The sequence below is a fragment of the Chamaea fasciata genome, unplaced genomic scaffold (genome assembly GCF_029207755.1).
Source record: "Chamaea fasciata isolate MVZ Bird 193981 ecotype frontalis unplaced genomic scaffold, bChaFas1.0.hap1 SCAF_18, whole genome shotgun sequence".
Lineage (NCBI taxonomy): Eukaryota > Metazoa > Chordata > Aves > Passeriformes > Sylviidae > Chamaea > Chamaea fasciata.
Genome location: NW_027094103.1, coordinates 6,540,372 through 6,560,664, shown reverse-complemented (window position 1 = coordinate 6,560,664; position 20,293 = coordinate 6,540,372). Strand labels below are relative to the sequence as shown.

Sequence of the window (20,293 nt, the reverse complement as noted above, 5' to 3'; positions counted from 1 at the left end):
CTCTGGGGAGCTGCAGTGAACAGATGTGGCTGTCACAGTCTCCCAGTGTGGGACAGTGCTGGCGTGTTTCTGTGCTGAATGTTTGAACTGGAGTCAGTGTTCCTCCTTGCCCCTCAGACTTGGGAGTTCTGGTTACTCTGACATCCTGCTTCTTCCTTCTGTCCCCTGGCTGTGTGCAGGGCGTGGCTGACAGGATGGTGTAGCTTACTCTTTTTGGCCCTGCTCTTTGTGTTTCTAAAAGTACTGAAAGAGATTTGCGTGAGGACAGGAGTGCAGGGTGAATTTGCAACCCTCTCTAGAGATGAAAAGTAGTAATTGTGCAGACAAAAATTCTCTTTTGTCACTTGGCCATTACCTGCTGCCTGCACAGTTTCATAGCACAGCACAGATTCCAGAAAGAATTGTCAACCTTAAAAACAAGCAAAGAGACCTGCAGCCCAAGTGAGCATTCCTCTGCATGAGTTGCTGTCTTCACTATTTCCAACAACTGTGGGTAGAATGTCGCGGACATGGCAGAAGCTCTTCTTTCTGTGTTGTAGCAGCTTTCACTTATGCTATTAAATAAGGGTATGTGTTTGTTTAAACATTTCCTTCTCTGCTTCTCTTGCTTCTGTTTTCCTCTTGCCCCACCTGCAGGCTTTGAATTATTGTACCAGCCAGATGTGGTCCGATTGTACCTCTCCATCCTCACCGAAAGTCAGAACTTCAACACTCTGGAAGCTGCAGCAGGAGCTTTGCAGAACCTTAGTGCTGGCAACTGGACGGTGAGTGCCGTCTTCAGTCTTTTTTTGTTTCCTTGGTGTAAGTAAAGAACAAGGGGATGTCCCTTTGGAAGTGCACTGTTACTTTGTACGTTAGTATCTCATTTGGAAAGGAAGGAGGTGGAAATGTCAAAGAAATTCCTTCAATTTGCTTAACTGAAGACGTTTTGCGTGTTCCGGACTGGTGATGTTTACGTAGTAGAAGTGGCACTGAACTCATGACAGTTTAACCATGATCAACTTTCCCCACTTTGACCACTTTAACTGTTGTTTTGTCCATTCAGAAAAGCTTGTATTAGATAGTTAGGTGTTCTGAATACTTAATTTGTTGGATTGACAGTTTGCTGAGGAAACTGCACTCCAGAGTGTCCCCTTATAACCTCTCTGAAGCATCCCCAGCTCTAATCAGGCAATTCTCTCAAAGATGTGCCTGATCACTTTTAGAACAGCTCAGCAAAGTGGGACTGATAGCAGCCTGAGGGTTGGGAGGGTGGTGTTTCACAGCTGCATTTAGTACAGCTTATATTAAATAATACAGACTTGCTTTAAAAACAATCATGAAACAGAATAAAAGCATGAAATTGGAGGAGGAGGAAGATAATAAATGCTTTAGATGTTTTACTGTTTCTTCCAAGTGGCCTCTTTTTCCTAATCCAGAGGGATGTGTTTTCACACCAGGGTGTGTACAGAACAGGTGCTGGCAGATGATGCTCCTTTCTTCTGTTCCTGCCCTCTTTCTCCAGAAGCTGGCTTAGCTGTAGGATGAACTCGTACACCTTTTCTTCCTTGGTGCTTGGTGAACTTGAGTGAAGGGTTAAGGCAATGAGATAAATCAGCACTCAAAACCTAACTGGTCTTTGCAGAGAAAAAATAATGGGTTACAGCACTGAAAGAGATGCCAGAGGCAAGGAAAGAGCAGGTATCTGAACTCACAATACTTGGTGTTGTTTCTGTTCCCTCATGTGTCCCAATCAGTGGTCCACGTACATCCGTGCGACGGTGCGGAAGGAGAGGGGGCTGCCGGTGCTCGTGGAGCTGCTCCAGTCTGACTCGGACAAGGTTGTGAGGGCTGTGTCCATTGCCCTGAGAAACCTTTCCATGGATCGTCGCAATAAAGATCTCATAGGTATCTTCTGAACTTCTCTAACCAGCCTGGGATCTTGGAGACCCTTAAAAACCTCACGTTCTCTGTCCCTTGTGCTGAGGCTTTGTTCTCTCTGCAAAAACACTATCTGGGATTGTACTGTAGCCACCAAGTGGGGAGCTGTCAGTTCGGAATGCATTTCCAGCCCACTCACACAGGCTGTGGCTTGAGGGAGGTCTCTGACCTGGGAGTACCATTAGGTGTAGATTTTTGCAGGAGAGGAGTGTGTGAAGATGTGCAGAGGGCTGGATGGGTTAAGAGGTTTCTTGTCTTTTCCTTAGCCCTGGCTGGTATGGGAGTTGTGCTCACAGTCACACATCACAGATGTTGTTCCTTAGGCCTGCCAGCTATTCCTGTTAGAGTGGGAGACTGGCCTTTGGCATGCTGAGCTAACCTGGGCAAATACAGGGAGCTCTGAAGTTGTACCTTTGTGGTTTTTGCTTCCTCCTTCCTTTCACGTCCTTTTGCCTGGTGGGTACTTGTGGAAGCTAGACACTAAACGAGTGTCAAGTTGGTGTTCAGTGCTGCTCTAGCTCCTATCCAGAGTGATAAATAACATTCACCTGCCCATAAGCAGGAATCTTGAAAGATTCAGCTGAGATGAGTTTTCCACTAGATGACTTCTGCATTTAACTAAGGTATTTCTTTAAACAGGAAATACTGGTGACACATTTAGGGCCATCAGGGAAGTTGATAGTGGCAAATTGCAAGGTGGGATTCTACATGAATATGTCAGGTTTTCATTTTAATAGTACAGGAGGTGTAGCCGGGCAAGTGGTACAGATGGATACCTGGGAATGATAAAGTCAAGATTCCCTGTTTTTTCTCCAGTACTGTACATGGAGAAGGCTAACTGCACCCAGGAGGAAACACTCTTACCTTTCTCGGGGAAGGTTAATAAATGCATGGCTGCACACCTTGCCCCAGAAGGCCTGTTGCAAGGCTGAGTTGAGTAAGCCATGTGCGTGTATTAGCATGAGTACGTGGCATTAGCAGCTACTGGATGCTTTTTTGCCTCAGGCGTTGCAAAATATGATAAATGTTGGCTGTAAAATTCTCAGTAAAAATGGCTTTTTCTCCCCACAATACCTTTCAGAATCCATGATGAAGGACTTTATCTTAGCCTTACCAGCTGTCAGTCATCTTGAAATAATGAATGATAAATATCCTGCGAAGTTACGGTCTTGTGGTTTAAAAACACATGCATTATAAGGGTTTTTTTCAACATGGCAAATATCATTGACTTTTATCATTCAGGATGAGAAGCTGGAATGATTATTAGGGCTGCCTAATGGTATCTCTTCCCCGTATCTAGGTAGTTATGCCATGGGTGAGCTGGTAAGAAATTTGCCCAGCAGGCAGCAGAGATCTGCAAAGAACCTGGAAGAGGATACAGTGGTTGCAGTGTTGAATACCATCCATGAAATCATTACTGACAGCTCAGAAAATGCAAGGTCTCTGATCCAGACACAGGGCATTCAGAAGCTGGTAGCTATCAGCAAGTCAAGGTAAGTGACAGTTGAAAGCAAAGTGCATAAGAACTCCTTGCAAACATGAAAATGTCACTATAAACAGCAGCTTTTGCTCTGTGAAAGTACTGGAGCATCCCAACCTTTCAGAGCTGTAATTTCAGCAGTTAATAAAAACAAGGTAAAAACAGCCAGCACCTTGGAAAGGTTTACTTGATGAAAAAGGCTCAGTGATGAGTCACTTCAGTCATGTTAAGACATGCTCTCCTTGTCAGAGATATCTTAGCACCATACATACACTTTTACCAGGCAGTGTTGGCAGTAAAAACGTGGTCTTTGGTTTTAGTTTAGAAAGCCTTTTTTCTGAGGCCGTGTTCCACTCCTGGAATGCCATTGATGAACTCTGTTTCAAGTGAAATGGTTAATGATGTGCAGTAATTGTCCTGGCCAAAGGGCTGGTGGTGGTAATTTGAAGTGACAAATTTTCTTCCTTTTAAGAGCTGCGTTCTCACTGCATTAGAGGAAACTTGGTTTTGTGCAGTTCAGCCCATTAGACGTTGTAGTTGTGTTTGCTACAAACTTCTGGGAGAGCGGCTGAAGTAGCCTTCTTGGGTTGTATTGTTACCAAATATGAGAGCCACCAAAAATCTAGGCCTGTTTCATATGATAAAAGGTGTCTGTGTACTGACTCAGTAAGGAATGGATAAAATTCCCTTTTCCATTTAAAAACAGCTTGTTTTTTTGCTGCCTGAAATTACTGTGTAAGGTACTTAAAACCATGAAGCAACTTCACTGAATTGTGAGGAATAGATGTACATTGGGATGAAGGTTTGAAAAGTGGCTTAGAATGTTTTTTGGTTTGGGTTTCTTTTTCCTGAATAAATCCAGGCAGGATGAAATCTGTCCTTTGTTAATGACAGCTTCAAGACAAAAGGGTCACCATGGCCTCCGTGCTTGTCAGGCAATACATGTGAAAACACAGAAATGTGCAAAATTCATAACATTTTGATTTCTGGTTTTGTCAGCAGATACCTATAGATGCAAAGAAGTCACTGAATGATTTCACATATATCCCATTACTTATGTGTTCAAATAATAGCTGTGTGGAGTATCAGCTATTAACATACAAATAGTCACACATTGCTTGATACTCAAACTGTAATTTTATCTTGCAAACCAGCCAGTCTCCCAGAGAAACAAAAGCTGCATCTCACATTCTTCAGATGATCTGGAGCTATAAAGAGCTACGAAATGCCCTTCAGAAGGATGGGTGGAACAAGTCACACTTTCAGGTAAAGATGTTAAATTAGTTCTGGAAATGCCTGAGTGGAGATGTCCTTACTTAGGCCAGTCTTGCAGTCTGTAGATCTTCATTTTCACTTCTGTTCTTCCAGGTGAGAGCACAGAGGTTTGTACCCTGCTCATTCGCACCATCCTGCATAGAGTTGCTGGCTGTGCTTTGCTGTGGTCTGTGGAATGTAGCTCTTTAGGTTTGGGGAGTTTGCCATCCTGTACAGCCCAAATGCCCCAGTTTACTGGTGGAATAATTAGCATGTCTTGCCTTATTTTTGTCTCATTTGAAACATTCTGTACAGCAGCCTGGGGCAGCCACCTCTGCTTCACATGCAGCCTCCTCACCTTTTCTTGTGGAAGGGTTTTGTTCCCTCTACCAGGCAACAGTGCTGCCATCGAGAAAACAGGAAGAAAACTCCTCCACCAAATCTATGTGAAAATAAAAAATACTCCAGTTGCATATTATCAACAGAAGGGGGGCTTAAGAGCATTCCATAATCTCTCTCCATGCTGTTGGTGTGTTTATTGTTCAGTTTCCATGAGCAGCAATTTGGTACTTGTGTGGTTTTTGTCTTGTAGTCTGTTTCTGCAGCTCCAAAGGGCTCCAAAGGGACTGCTGGCAGGTCTGGCTACGACGACAGCACTTTGCCTCTGGTGGATAAAAGTCAAGGTGGGTTCTGCTCTTTATCACCTGTCATATAGCGCTTTACTGGTTTTCTGGATTTGCTCTGACTGTGTTTCAGCACAAGAGGGTAAAAATGCATTATTCATGTGTGATTTTTACCCCACAGTGTCAAAATAATCAGTCCCTATTACCTGGAAATGGATAGAATTTCTTCCCTTACAAAGTGTACACTGCTGATACTGTTTCCTCAACCTGAATGTAGTGTTACCAGTTAAGTCTTCCTGCAGGTGGGGTTGACCTTACCCCTACTCTGTTTTGGAGTCTTTCCCTTTTTAAAACATATGTGCCTATTTTGGCACAGCCTCTTCCTCTACCGTGCAGGGCTTTTTTTTATTGGAGATGAGTTTATTCAAGCTCCAGCTGATCCTGTCTGTGCTTTTTCATGATGCACAGCCACACCCACACCAGTGTAGCACCAGCTTTGATTTCACCATGATTCCTGTGTCTCTGAGCCTGGCTCTGGCTGCTTAGAGCAGGATTTGCCTTGTGCACTTTTCTCTGCTTTAGCTGCAGGTTACTGCAGAAACAACAGCCCCAAACTGCCCTGCCTGTTTCCACCTTCCCTGTCTTTGATCAAACCTGGCACGTTACGCACACAGAGGATGATTTGGGTCAGCTTGCTGACGTGACAAGAAACTTACTTTCTTTGTGGATTAGTTTTCTGTTGGCTCAGCAGGCTGCTGGATTGGCTTGTGTGCCATGAGAACCTGCACCCTTACTTATTTTCTTTCTCTTTTATTCTGAAGAGACCAAAGAGAAGCTTGTTAATTGTGGTAGGTAGTCCAATGCAGAAGAACTGTGGTTTCTGTTGGAGAGAGAAAGCCCTGTGTAACAGTGCCAAAGCAGAAAATACATAGATTATATGTGCTCTCTGGAGAATTTGACCCAGACTTCCCTTTCTGAATCGATAACAGCTGAATAGTTTGGGATTTTTTTTTTTTACTATAATCTCTGGATTCAGTACTTTGTGGACCTCTCTGGTTCTGTGACTATTTCAAAACTACCAGGTTTTGAGAAAAGCAAATGTACCTCAAGTTGTTTCAATGCTTCTGTTTTCTAGATAATGAGAAGTCTGGGAGTCGTGATATGATACCTATGGATGAACTTGGCCCAGGTAAATTCAGCTATAGATCAGACTCTGTCTGTTCCAATAGAACACGCTGTCACTCACAGGAAAGTTCAACTATTTCTCGAGGAGATATTATTTCAGATGGATAAAGCTGACATTTAAAAACAGAACATTACCTCACAAAAGATTGGTCGTCGTGGTTTTTTTTCTTTGTATACATGTAGAGTGTACACATCAATTTCTCCACTAGTTAATGCATGTATTGGAGGTACAGTGACCCAGCTTTCATTCTGCTCTTTGGTCCCTGAGGCAGCTGCATTTCCTGCTACAGATCTGGAAGTGTCTAGGATTCAGAAAGAGAAAAAAAAGGAGTTGAAAATTTCCTTCAGTGTATTGCTTGTGTTTAAATCTGTTCTGCCTTTAGTTTTGTAGGTAAAACCAAAAATAGGTTAGTGTGTGTGATATTCGTGGCTCTACTTTCCATTTACCTGCATCTAAACAAGCCTGAGACTCTTTTCCTATAGACTAAGAAGAGTCACTGTCAGTGATGTGCTTTGAGACTGATGAGCTCTGTAGTGTTAAACTTCTAGAGGGTTTTTTCTTTACCAAGGTAGATAAAGGTGCTGTGTGGTCGCTTGAGAATTTGCTTTACCTCTTCCAGGCGATGTTTTTTATTTAAATGCACCTATACGAATGCCTGCAGATCAAACAGTTCGGTACACCGCTGTTAGTGATTGTGGCTAAATAAAATAGCAAGTTAGAGCCAAGAAAAAAGCCAAGAATATTCAGAAAGTAAAATAACAGCTATATATTACCTTTTGTATTCTTGGAAAAATGAGATGCCACCTGCCATGAATGAACTGTCCATATGTATTTTGCCTTAGGGAACACTGAAACATTTGTTCTCACAATGGAAGAAAATCTCTTCAGAGAGGATTGCCTGGCAGGAATAGCTGTGTGCTGGCAGGTGCTGCGGAATGGGCAGTGCTGATTGTTTATAGTCTCAGTATTAATTGCTGCCTTATGCTCTCAGAAATTACTGGTGCAGCCCTGAGTACAAAACAAAATGCAAATTTACGGCACCAGGCAGATTCTCTGGGCCATGCTGTTCTCCAGTCTTTTTATCGCCTTTAGAAGATGGGATCTGTCAAATTTTCCTGATCGTAGCTCTTGAGTGCCTTTTACTTCCAATATGACTATAACTTTGTGCTATTTCAGAGGTCAGTGAAAAGAAACTAACTTAATTTATCCAGTTTACTATCCTTAGTTCAAGGGAACTGGAATAACAACATTTCATCTCTTTTCTTCAGGTTCTTCCAAATGCTGTGTGGTTTTTTGTCTTACAGGCATCCTAACATGAGAAGGTTGCTCTAGGCTGTATTTTCTGATTTTAACTTCATTGTGGACTGTTGTGTTTTGGAGTTTTTTGTTCTTCTTCCAGTCTAGAATGAACTGTACCTTGCAGAGTATATACAGGACTGATGGTTCCAGCACATCCCCACCTGTCTGCCCCTCCTCTCTGGGCTCCTCTCACCAGTGTTTAGGCTGTCCTGGTGCCTGGGCCTTTCCTGTTAACGTTAACCCACGCTGGTTTCAAGATCACAAAACGAAAATTGCTGGTGCTGTCTCAGCTCCTGTGCTAATGCTGTGGGGGTCATCCTTCTCAACAGAGGAAATCACTTGGCTATCAGTGGTTGGGGGGCAGAAGGATGTGTTCCCCATCAGCTGGCAGTACTAGAGCAGTCAGATCCCTGCTCTCTGGGGCACTGGGACAGCCTGGGTAGGGTGTGGATGTGCTGGGAGATAGAAGAAAAGCCGTGTTCTGGGTTCCCGTGGGATGCTCAGGTCTGTCAGGCATTCCCAGCTCCAGGCAGGCTGGAGAGCAGCAGGGCTGTGCTCACTGTGTGCCTGGGGCTCTGCCCCCAGCAGAACAGTGATCTCCAGTCTGTGCCAAGTCCTCCAGAACTCTGTGTGTGCCTCAGTTAACCTGCAGTCACTCAGACAGGAGCCTTCGGGAGGTGAAATTGTTCAGACCAGAGACAGAGTTCAGATGCCACTGTCCTCCATGCCCATCTTCAGGCACGACTTTTCCTTTCTCCTCCTCTTTGATGGGGCTAGAGGTTTGTTCTTTTTTAAGTTGAGAGCTGTGTGAAGGCAGAGATGGACTGACACTGATGGGCATGTGTTTGGTCCTGTAATTTGTGATGACATAAAAATGTTGCTGGAGAGTGGGAGATAGAGAAGCAATAGAGACAATAACAAGCAGGAAGCAGGGAGAGAGAAGTAAACAAGCCAAGGATGGGACATTCCTCTATTGACCAATGTAACTTGGTCTGTACAAGGGATTGTATTAAGTCAAATTGATGTACTTATACCTTGGAGCAGCAAGATATGTATAGATCTTTATGCCACAGAAACAATTAATTTTTATGGCTTCTTCAAGAAGTTGTTAATCTGGAACATGAGAGAAGCAGTATTTCTAACTTTCTTGCAAAGCCGTGGTTCTGGGGGCAGTGAGGTATTACTTCTCTGGTGCAGCCTCTTCCAAGGTATTTCTCATTTCATTTGATCAAATCATAAACTTCCTATCTCTCCTGCTGCTTATCTTGACGGAGGCATAGCACAGTGTGTAGGTTTTGGACACGTGACCTGCCAGTGCTGGTCTGTGTGCAGGCCAGGGGCCCGCAGGATGAAATGCAAAATATGTTGGAATTTAGATACAAAGAGCAAAGTTCCTGAGTGTTCTTTGTAGTCAAATTACTGCTGGTGCAAAAGTAGGATTTTCCTCTTGCTGATGTGTCCTGGCTAAGTATGGGGGTTTTAATTTCCTCTTAGTATTAAAGATCTGGTTTGGTTTTTTATTTCTTTATGATTACAGTCTACTAATGACCTTTCTCCCTGGGAAATATCACAGCTGCCATCCTTCACTTAGTGGCTGTTGCTTTCTGGGGTTAGTTTAAAGGTTCCCATTGTGTCTGGGCAATTCCTTTTAGAAGTGTTTGTGGATCACCCATGATGGCACTAAAAAAATGCCAAGCGATCCATTACATCCTTGTGAGTACAGTCACTGTGAGACTGTAAAAAGCTACCACCCAGTTGCTCTAAGTTTGATTTTCTGTTTTTCCATCACTTAATACATACTTTTGTGAAGTATTTTGTCCTAAATGAATGATGAATCTGTAGATAAGGACATAGCCTGCTAGCAGTGTTAATGCCTGTCATTTGAGAGAGAATTGTCAGTCATGCTTTCTCCACAAGTGCTGGCTGGGTAGCTGGGTGCAGCTGGTTTTTTTCTTTTATTTGTTCAAAAGGAATAGCTGAGAATGTCAGGCATCTTGATTGTTATAAAGTAATTTTAAGTTAAGTGCTGTGTAGCAAGTCATGCTTTATGGTCTCTGAACTACATGTATAATTCCAGAATTCTTTAGTTATTTTTGGTCAGCGTGATTAAATCACCTCTTATTGCCATTGATGTCAAAAATACATCCTGCCTCAGGTGCTTGTTTGCAGGGCTGCGTGCACTTGGGTTTGAGGCACACAGAACACTGCAACTCTTCCCAATCTGACCTGGCTCTGTGTGCAGTTGTCATGTGGACAAACAGTGCCATGAGAAGCCCACAAATACATCACTCACTTTTCCTTAAAGGCCTATTACAGGCCAGTAATAAACAGAGACAGGGGCAGTTTGTTAGTGCATGTAAATTTCTTTGTGGTCTTCTAAAAATGCAGTTTGTCAGGACAACAAAATACTAATGATTCCTCAATTACATCGGGAAAACAAGAGCCTACAAAGAAGTATAAATTCGGGTGTCATTCACTCCAGATTACAATGCTGTCAAAGCAGAGCAGGCAAGGATCTATTTGTCACTGATAACGAGGGAGATTTGATGCATCACAAAAATAAATTAAGTTTTGCATTGTCTGACAACGATTGAAAGCAGAGGTTCTGAAATAATTACAGCCATTTCTTTATAAAACCCTCTCTCAGTTTTCTTCCTTGTGTTCATCATGCTTTCATGCTCTTCCTTAGTTGTCAGAGAAAAGACACCAACAGGTCCTTCTCCGTAATGAAAGACAGCCCAAGCACAGCAGGGTTTGCATTGAGATTTCTTCCAACTCGACAAGCCCTTTTTCTCAGTGCTCTGATGGGGACTCTTCCAAATTATTGTCATGGCCTGCTAGTAGTTAGGCTCGGGAAAAGTGGGAACAGGCTGCAGAGCATTCAGAGAATGAACACAGCCAATTAATCAGGCTGCTAAGCAAGGAACACAGGATTTGTGCTGAATTTGGAGCTCATTAGCCACAGGGCATGAGATGACAACTCGCTGCTTTCCTTGGGCACACTGAAAAGTGCAGCAGGCTGGGATGAAAACAGTGCTGCTTGCTAATGAGTGCCAGCATCTGGCAGTGCTATAAAAAGAAAGCTTCTCTGTTTGTTTTTAGCTGGTAAAAATGAAATTTCAGAGCTGGAGCACGTGAGAAGCAGGCTGCCGGTATCTTTGGCTTGTGGTGGTTCGTTTTCCTTTTCCTCTGCTGAAGAATTCTGCTTGCATCAGCTCTGTTTTCTGCCCTTGTTTGTGCTTCACGCCTGACGGTTGTGTTTCCTCCTCAGATGGGTATTCTACCATCGACCACCGGGACAAGGAGCGCAAGTACAAGACCAGTGATAACGCAGGAGATGCCTCCGAGAAGGAACCTTTAAAAGTGAGCTCCCTCTTACTGCCGAGTGCTAGTTAGTGCCTTGGGAAGGAAGGAATCGAGTGTCCTCAGCCAGAAACACAGGGTAGTCACTCACCAGGGGGCTGTAAAGGGCCTTTTTTTATTTCACATTAAAGGCATTATTTTGTAATTTAGCACTTGGCTAACTAGAAATAAAAACACAATGTTGTTTTCCAGTGCAGGAGCAAATGCAGGTAGTTGCTGTACTCTTGTAAACGGATGAGGCTGTAAAAATAGAAAGTGTTTGTTCTGTCACCTTTGTCTAGGCAGCATTCCCTGGCCCTGAGCTGTGTAACTGTGCTCAGACTTTGTTCTGACAAGTCTCTTCAGATTGTCATGCTGCTTTATTGTCTTCACCACCAGAAATGGGTGTGATCTTGTGTGTCCATGTCCAGCAGTGTGGTGAATAGTACTCATTTCTGCAACACTCATTCACAGTCCTGATGGTGGACCATGGCCATAGGCCAGGGAGATGGAGAGGGAAGAAGAGACATGCCACAGTTATGTGTGTGCCTTCTGAATACAAATTTAGACTACTTTCTAATTAAAAATAGTTATTACTTTACAAGGCTTTTTGTATTATGGGCTGTGTGCAAATGTCACTCAGTAGGCTCTGGGTAATTTCTGTTGCACTTCTGTACCTTTTCAGAGTAAAACTCTGTTAATGCTGTGGCCACCAGTTCTCCCTGGCCTTAAAACAAGCTTGGATTTTCCCCTGGGGGAGTGATTTCAAGAAGGAAAATGAGGATTCATTGAAATAAGAGTCAGTGGTAAAAGACACTATTGCTAGTCTGCAGAAGACTGCCCTTCATAACCTTCAGCACATTGCTGATAATACCAGAAAATCCAGGTGATTCATGTTGAGTGGAAACAGTTACACTTCAGTCAGTTGAAAGGCAAACCCATCATTGAACAGGGAAATAAAAAAATGGGAATTGGAGGAAAAAAATACTTCCATAGATGGTAAACTAGGAAGTTGTCCTACTGCACCAGTCTGCCTGTTTTAACTTGCCTAGTCAGGCATTTCCTGCTGTGTTCTGCCTTTCCATGAAGGAACACCCTGGAGAGCGGCTTCAATCTGCCTGAAATTTTTTTAAGCTGATTACTGAAGTCCTACAATGTGTCCCTCTTCTCCAATTGGCAGGAGATGGTCCTGCTTGAGCCAGTATCAATCAAATAAACTTCTAGTTCCCTCATCACAGTTCTAGTACATTTTGCAAGGATGCAGCAGGAATGGATGCAGTAAGTTATATAAAAATGTTGATCAATAAGAGCTTGGCAAAAAATGTCTTTTTAAGGAAAATAAGACAAAGTAGGAAAATTAACAAGTACTTGTTATTTTTTCCACTCGAAATTCATTAAAGTGGTCCAATGCAACCCTCAAAATCACAGCAAGCAACCCTAACTCCAGTGTATGACTGAAGTGAAGCACAGCCAGAGTTCAGCAAGTGGCTGCTTTGCTCTTATGAGAAAGAGGGGTAAAAGCATTTCACCTCAAGAGTGTGTGACCCACAGCCTGTGCTGCCTCTTGATTCTGAGCACCAAGCCTGAATCCGGGCTGTTGTGCACAGCAAAGGTGTGCACAGCCCTGCCTGACCTGGGCAGAGCTGAGCAGCTGCTGCTCTTCCTCCCTGTGCTGCCAAACACAAGTGTGGCTGTGGGTGTTGTGGCTCGTGAGCTGTGTGAAAGCTCAAGGGAGGCTGGGAATCCAGGGAAGTGTGACCTTTTGACTGTTGCAGATGCTTTTGTCAGTATTGTGCCTTTGCTGAACTTGTTTCTTTCTCTACAACTAATTTTCCCTTGTGCTACTTTAAGCTGACTTGTTTGGTGGTTTTGTTTGATTAATCCGCTCTGTTTTGCTTTAACTCCTCACCCTGTGCTGCAGAATGACACAAATAGGAAAAACATTAACAGGAGTAACAGGGCTTCGGTGAATCTGGTGGATGCCCGTGACATTAAACCCCAGCCTGTTGACTCCTGGGTCTAATTTGCATGCATGGTAGGTCCTTTTAATGGTAATTGGGGCTAGTGAATAACTTTCTCTTGTGCATGATCTGTATAGCTGTGGAATCTCTTCGAGTCTAACTGCTAACTCACAGATACATGAAAGTGCCTTTGGAAGAAAAAAAGTGGTGTTTATATTATTCAGTGTACCTTAAACGAAATGCAATCAAACACCACTGTTTGATTAAAAATAACCTGTCAAATAACCAGGCAGAAAATTAATATTGTGAATGATTAGTTGTCAGCTGAAATGTGAAATATTTCTGCTGTTAGGCCATGGGAATGAATTTTGAGTAGTGTGTTCCTGCTTCCAACCATTTTTCTCCCTCAATGCTCATTACAAGGATTAGCCTGAGACTTAAGAAAAAAACATATCCTTGACTATTTTTGGATGTCCCCTAAGGTTCCCACGAATTACAGCAGGAAAGCTGCTGACTGTACACAAGTTACTTTGCAAGGAGAGATGATATTGGTTCCACAATAAACAGTGACCCACAGCTCCCACTTTGCATTTTCTTTTTTTTTTTTTTTAATGTGTGTCACTAAAGAAAGGTGCCTTTTTGTTGTGTTCTAGTTGTCTGCCTTCGCCACGTGCCAAGTTGCTCAGTAATGTCACCAGCCTTTCTTTGCTCCTGCCACTGCTAATCTGTGTCCTGCTGTCTTGCTCGAGTTACCCCAGTGATACCTTCTGGCACTCTGTCAGAGGATGCTATGTTTGGAACAGCAGGTGTTGTGCCCCTGGCTATGACTAAAGGAAAATTCTTGAGACTGTCACGAAGGCACTGAGAAACTTTCCCATCAGAGTGGGCAAGAGACTTTAAAGACCCAAATTCCAAACCATGAACCGTTACGCACCCCCATCATTCTAGATGGAAATCCCTTACGTTAGTGGGAGAGAAAACTCCTGTATGTTTTTGAGTGGTGGTGTTGGATATTTTTTCCTCTCCTTCCTTTCAGTCTAGTAGAAGTGCAAGGTGTTAGCAGGTTGTTTCTGTTCCTGCTTGGAAGCACCTGCCTAGAGGAGGCTTTCAGTATTGTGAGGTGCTGTCATGGAGCAGGTCCTGGCACCACTGGCCTCCCTTGGCTGCTCAGCATGGTGTGATCGGCCATGGTGGCTCCGGCACAGGGATCAGTGTGCCTGTGGTGCCTGCTTCACTCCTGCACTCTGCTCTGAGCAGTGAAGCCCTACAGGTGGGGTCCTGACTTCGAAAAATGAAGTCTGTGCTCGTTTTCTCCCAAATGTGCCCTTCAAGGAACCCATGTGTTGGCATAGGTTGGCATTTCCAGTCACTGTCCTACCTTGAGGTGATGGAGATCACCAAGGCCATGCTAATGACTGGTATTAATCAGTTCTGACTTTATTTTGCAGGGCTAAAGTCCAACCACATTTTTTTTAATTGAGGGGGAGAAACAAACATTGAATCGACCCAGAGGATCTCATCAGTCACCACTGCCATTCAGACTGGGAGGGCTGCAGGTCCCAGGAGGGCGTGGGGAGCGAACCCACCCGAGTGCCATCGCCGAGCGGAGCACCATGCCTTACAGCGAGACACTCTGCTGCTTAACTCCCTGACATTCCCACCAGAAACAGCCACCGCCTCCCCCTCCCTCCCTCCCACTCCTGCAAGAAGAAAAGCAAGAAAAGAGAATCCAAGCTTCCATGTAGCTGGCTGCGTTCTTAGGTGACTCTTACATGTGGATGGTGCCAAGCCGGAGAAGTGCAGGTCGTGCGGCAGCTTCACAGCAAGAGAGGAACTGCAGGATATTTGAAATGATACCGTAGGTGTAGCCACGAGGAGAATAGCACTTTTCTGGTTTGGGGCTCATTGTTTTGGTTTTTGTTTGGGGGGGATTTCTTTTGAACTGTGACTCTTAACGTTTTTGAAGGCTTTCTGAAAAATGTTTAGGTTTTCTTTATTATTCCCACAGAAAGTGCAGGAATGTTGAGTGGGTTTATTGTATTTCAGTGAAGGGAGAAAATGCAGAACAAAAACTATTAAATGCTAGTTAAATGGACTGGAGAGTGGATGACAAAATTGATGCAAGCTGTATAATCTGCTTTTAGAGTAAGCTATATCAATCACAGTGCTATATTATCATTATAATCTGGTGTACAATACTTCTGCCTTTTGAATTCTGTAATGTCTCTGTTTCTATTTCCACATATTGAAAAGCAGTTTATGGAAGGTTTCAGTGTCCCTGGTTCAAAAATCTGTGCTGGGAAACGGAGTTGGCTGGCTTTTTATTTTCATGTTCTCAAAGATTGCAATAAGGAGCTTTTACATGTTAAATGTATCATTGTTGCATTGATGATGATAATCTACTTTTGCCATAGCTGTTAAGACATTGAAGGAAATAGGAGCTTTTTTGTAGGATGTCTTATTTTGAACACGCTATAAATTTGAGATGGGTCTGTCACTTACATTTGATGGTAAATTTTTCCATGTTGGATCCATGTTTGCTTTGGGCTGTAGATCCTGATGAAAAATGCCACAAAGGGAACTGGTTTGGCATTTTAAAATCATTGTCATGGTTTCTGTGTTCCTTTGCTTTTTGTTTTGAGATTGCATATTTTGTTTGGCGTGAAAATCACCCGTGTGCAGCAGCTCTCCTCCAGGATGCCAAGGCCTGCCTTCTGTAGGGGAATGTTTACCTCAAGAGAACATACTCTGCAAATGCGGTACGGGAAATGCCGGGAACTGAATGATTTCAGATCACTGATTTTCTCCAGGCATTGGTCAAGGGAGGGCAGCAGATGAGAATAGGAAGCAAATGTCTCAGTTGCAGCATGAGAGGACTTTTGCTGATTTTACTTGGTTGCCACTGTTCTTTGATTGCCACATTTAGTTTTAAACAAGCTCCTAAAAACGGTGTGACTGGAAAGCACATTTTTGAGTCTAGCAAACATCATTTGCGGTTTTCAGTGCCTGCCGTTCCTTTTGTAACTAAAAAGGGGAAGTATCCAACAATCTCACCTCCCCCAAAATATTACTGTAATAGTAACCATTACATTTTTTGTAAAAAAAAATTTTAAAAACTTTAAAAAAAGCAAGTACCAAGAGCTTTGTATCTTCTTGAGTATATTAAAAATTTGACATGAATACATATATATAAATAAATAAAAAGTCTATATATCTATATATATATATATTGTTGTGCAGAGAATAGGTTAACAAAACCATGTAAAGTAGTTTGCAGGAGAGGGAAGCATTTGTTGATTCAGGGAAAAAGACTGATGCCAGAAGCTGTCAGTGATTTGGATGATACGTGTGCTGCTTCGCACCCTCCCTTTTTGACCCTCACCTTCCACATACGTTGCAGTGTCATTCTGGATCCTGGGGAAGGTGAAGTTGCTTGGAGCAAGTCAACATAGCAAAGATTTGTTTTTTCACCTGCATGAGAGTCCTTTTGGGCCAAAGATGCTCAGCGGATCAAGGGAAGCAAAGAGAGGCACCTGCGACTATCTGTGTCGGGGCAGTGTCTCTCTGTGTAGACATAAAGTGTGGCAATGAAACCAGATACATCGTTGACTGTATATTATATCAATGGTGCTCTTTTCATACTTGTTCTGCCAATACGCGGAGACCCTTTTAACCAAGCTACACAGAAGAGTTTTATATCACTTTTGGTTATGTATTTGGTGTATTCTTTTTGTATATGAAAGGATTTTTTTAAAAACGTTCAGTAATTAGCAATGGAACCTGCTTTGTAGCTGACTAGAACAGTGTAAGAGAAGGGTCGTGCTGTCAGTCTGTCCCTGATCTACTTCAAACCATATATTTACCAAAGGAGTCTGAGAAAAAGTTCACTTAAATAAAGACCTGACTGTTGAAAGGAGTCTCTGCTAAGACTTTGTGGTTTAGTTACTGTGCAGATATTTCAAAGCCAGTGAGAAATTAACAGAGAAAACTGCAGGGAGGGGCAAGTGAAGTGACTGAGGCCAATTATAGTCATGACTTCAAATCCTAGATTATCCCATGGCTTTTAGTGGGACACTACAGATACTCAGAATCTGGGTTGGAGTCTACTTTGATCTCTGTCATTAACGGGCTAAAAACACTAAGGATATTTGAGAAGCAGATTCAGACCCAATCTCACTTCTCCCACAAGTCTTTTTGGTATTTACACTGCATGCTGACCTGTCCCTATCAGGTTAGATGGCAGTGGCTGCCCGGGTCATCATAGCAAACTATTCTTTGTTTTCTTGGGGGTGTTACAGCAGCCAGCAGAGTTGTGAGCTGACAACATGGTTTATTGCTGCAGAAAATGAGAGGATGGTGTGTCAGGAAGTTGGATACCAAGTTGATGGGCCAAGGCTTCCCCTGGGAATCACACATCAAACCCCCACCCTTCCCATGCTTTACACTGACCACTAATTCCCAACTATGTAGCAATAACCCATCTTCAACATTACTGTGGGGTTTTTTCTTCTCAACAAACTGTTTGGATGGTGAGGAAAGAAAATAGGTTGGGGGATGACTTGTATGTGAGACTATCACCTTTGTATTATCAGCCCGCCTGCTGAGGTCCAAAGCAGGATACTTTGAACCAGGTCTGGTGATTTAACGTCCTTTTTGTCTATGGCCAGAAGCTCACTGGTGGGATGTGTGCCCGCCCCTGCCCTCACCTCTTCCCTTGTTGGCACAAGTGTGACTGGCTGTTTGAGCTGTTCTGGGATGTGGGTGGATAAACCCGTAATTGTTGTATTTTGGCAGCAGGGACTGTATGTAAAGAAGGGAAAGCGGCAGTGTGTGTGACTAATGCTGCAGTAGGGTTTAGAGTCTCCTGCCAAAAGGCAGGCAGTGCTTTTTAGGGCTCAGGTATGTGACCTCCTCTTTTCCTGTTGACTCCACTGTGAAAACAGGAGGGAATGTGCCTGTAAGGGGCTGGGGTAGAAGAGATTTCTACCTGCAGAAACTGTAGTGGGAGGGATGGTTGTGGAAGGAAGTGATGGTGTTGCAAGGCTCCTGCTAAAGAGGAGGAGGAAATCTGATGGCCCAGTAAGGGCTGAGATAACACAGGGGAAAGAGAGACTTCTTTCAGCATGTGATTACTGTAGAACCTTCTTGCCAGGAAGGTGGCTCGCATATCTCCCAAGCACTTTCGCTGAGCTGTGCAAGTTGAAAAAATACTGTGTGCCAACTCCCCTGGAGAGAAGCATCAAGTGAATGTGCGAGCAGTTGTGCTCCCCCAGGTCAGTCAGTGTGTCTGCAGAATCCAAGGAGAGCAAAAAGGCAAGGCTGTCGGACATTTTGGTTCTGTCGTGGATTTAAGTAGCAATATAGCCATAAATGCAACTCAAGGTGTGTTGTCAGCTTGAAATGTTCCCTAGGGAACAGCTTGGGCAGCCATAGGTCCTGATCTTCAGTGTCTTCTGTTCTGGCATAACTGCTGCCTATCCCAGATCTGCTTCCACACGCTCAGACCTTCTGGTTCTGAATGTGCTCCTACATTATGGAAGCAAATCTGATCTCTGTTGCCAAAATGCCCCAAAAAGGACTAACCTGGGGACTAGGAACTGATTTGCTGTCAGGGACACAGGAAGAAAGCCAGGAGTGGCATGTCTGTTAACAGCAGTTTCCTAAGGTGATGCCAGCTCTGAGGAGCAGTTTCAGTAATGTTTTCCTGCTGGAAAGCCTTGTGCTAGGCAAAGCATTTTTCACTCCTAGAGCAGTTCCATGAGACTGAAGGTGGTGAGTTACCTTCTGTTACCTGCCTTAAGGTTGAGCATAGGCTCAGCTACCTGTGAGAGAGGTGCACAGGTCAAACCCTCGAGTAAGCAAAGCTTCAGAAGCCAAATGGGCACATAAGAGTGGTTATAGACTCCTCTGCTGAGCAGCTGCTGGCTCAGTGAAACTTACAGTGTGCCAATACCTTCAGCCAGCAGGTTTGTGCTGTTGGGGTGGAGTTTTTGAAGGTGTTTATATAGGTGTAGTTTCTTGCAAAATTTCTTTGTTATGATGCCCCTAAAATCTGGTGTTTCCTTATCTTTGACAGAGAAATTCTCTGATTTACTGATAAAGTAACTAATTTAGTGCGTTTAAGGGGAAGATATTATGAGCCTTTGTTTTCTGTCTTAAGTTCGACATCAGGGTAGAATGATCTGAAGTCAAGGTGAGGAGGAAGATAGTGCAGATACTACAAGGCCTGCCAATCTGGTTCTTACTGTTCAGAAAAAAAACAAAATAACTAGACTAAGAAGCTTACTGGTAATTAGTAGCTAATGTGTTTGTAACTATCACGTGCCTTAAAATTTTCATGGTAGGAGAATTAAGAAAAAAATCAACAATGTGTTTTCTGTAATACTGCTCAACATTCTCTCTGTAGTTTAGACTGGTGGGATTTTGCATTGTATTTACACTGTACTATAAACTGAAACACTTAGAATGGTTTGATTTTACAAGTATGGAGAGGAAAAAAAAGGTGGATTATGCTTTTCATAGAACAAATGTTACCGTGACGGAATGTATTATTATTCTGATAGGATCTTTCCATAATGCAGACAAGTAGAATGCTTGTTAGAAACCAGGTATGTAGGATAACAATTTGGTGTGTTTTCAATAAACCATGCCTGGAAAGAATACATGTGCCATTGGTTATCTTTTTGTTACATCAGGTATCTCAAATATTCTTTGGCTTTTGCAGCAGCAGTTTTCTGTGGCAAGGGATTACTCAACCCTAGCTCAGGTCAAAGCTCTGTGTTAGCAAAAGGTCAGTGGTAATGAGGGGCGATTGAAATGTCCTATAAATGAGTAAAGCTGAACATTTTTGACTCATTGCCATATGCTGGAGTTGTAGCATGACCCTGGACTGTGGATCGTGCCTTTTTTTTTTCTTTTTTAATATACAAACATATTTCTGTGGGAAAGACATCAACACCATTGTTCAAGGGCCAGCGTGTCTGTGAGCACAGAACTTGCTAATAGCTTTTCCATTTGGGAAGTTATTAACCTTTCCCAAATAAGTCATAAAATCCATGTAACTTTACAAAGACTGATCATTTCTGAAATGTGTGTAAAAAACCCCAAATTCTAGCAATGTATGAGGTTTGGTTGACATGAGAAATTGTTACTTTGAGGATGTGCCAAATAATTTACATTTGGTACTGTGGAATGGAAGAAAATGCTGATAATGAAGGGTCACCCATGA

At 43.1% G+C, this 20,293-nt stretch overlaps 1 protein-coding gene across 15 annotated transcripts in view; it reads left to right on the top strand.

The window, feature by feature from the left end:
- The window catches only part of ARVCF (ARVCF delta catenin family member), a 249,261-nt gene extending 229,536 nt beyond the window's left edge, over positions 1-19,725 (top strand). For 14 of the 15 annotated variants that reach the window (XM_066200014.1, XM_066200011.1, XM_066200013.1 and 11 more), the window contains 9 exons: positions 637-764; positions 1,737-1,887; positions 3,221-3,413; positions 4,555-4,666; positions 5,247-5,337; positions 6,413-6,466; positions 11,034-11,125; positions 13,026-13,139; positions 14,514-19,725. In XM_066200014.1, the coding sequence (XP_066056111.1) occupies positions 637-764; positions 1,737-1,887; positions 3,221-3,413; positions 4,555-4,666; positions 5,247-5,337; positions 6,413-6,466; positions 11,034-11,125; positions 13,026-13,127 (923 nt within the window). In that variant the 3' untranslated portion in view covers positions 13,128-13,139; positions 14,514-19,725. The remainder of the gene's footprint in view (positions 1-636; positions 765-1,736; positions 1,888-3,220; positions 3,414-4,554; positions 4,667-5,246; positions 5,338-6,412; positions 6,467-11,033; positions 11,126-13,025; positions 13,140-14,513) is intronic. The other variant, XM_066200025.1, reaches the window with a different exon arrangement.
- Positions 19,726-20,293: the final 568 nt, after the last annotated feature.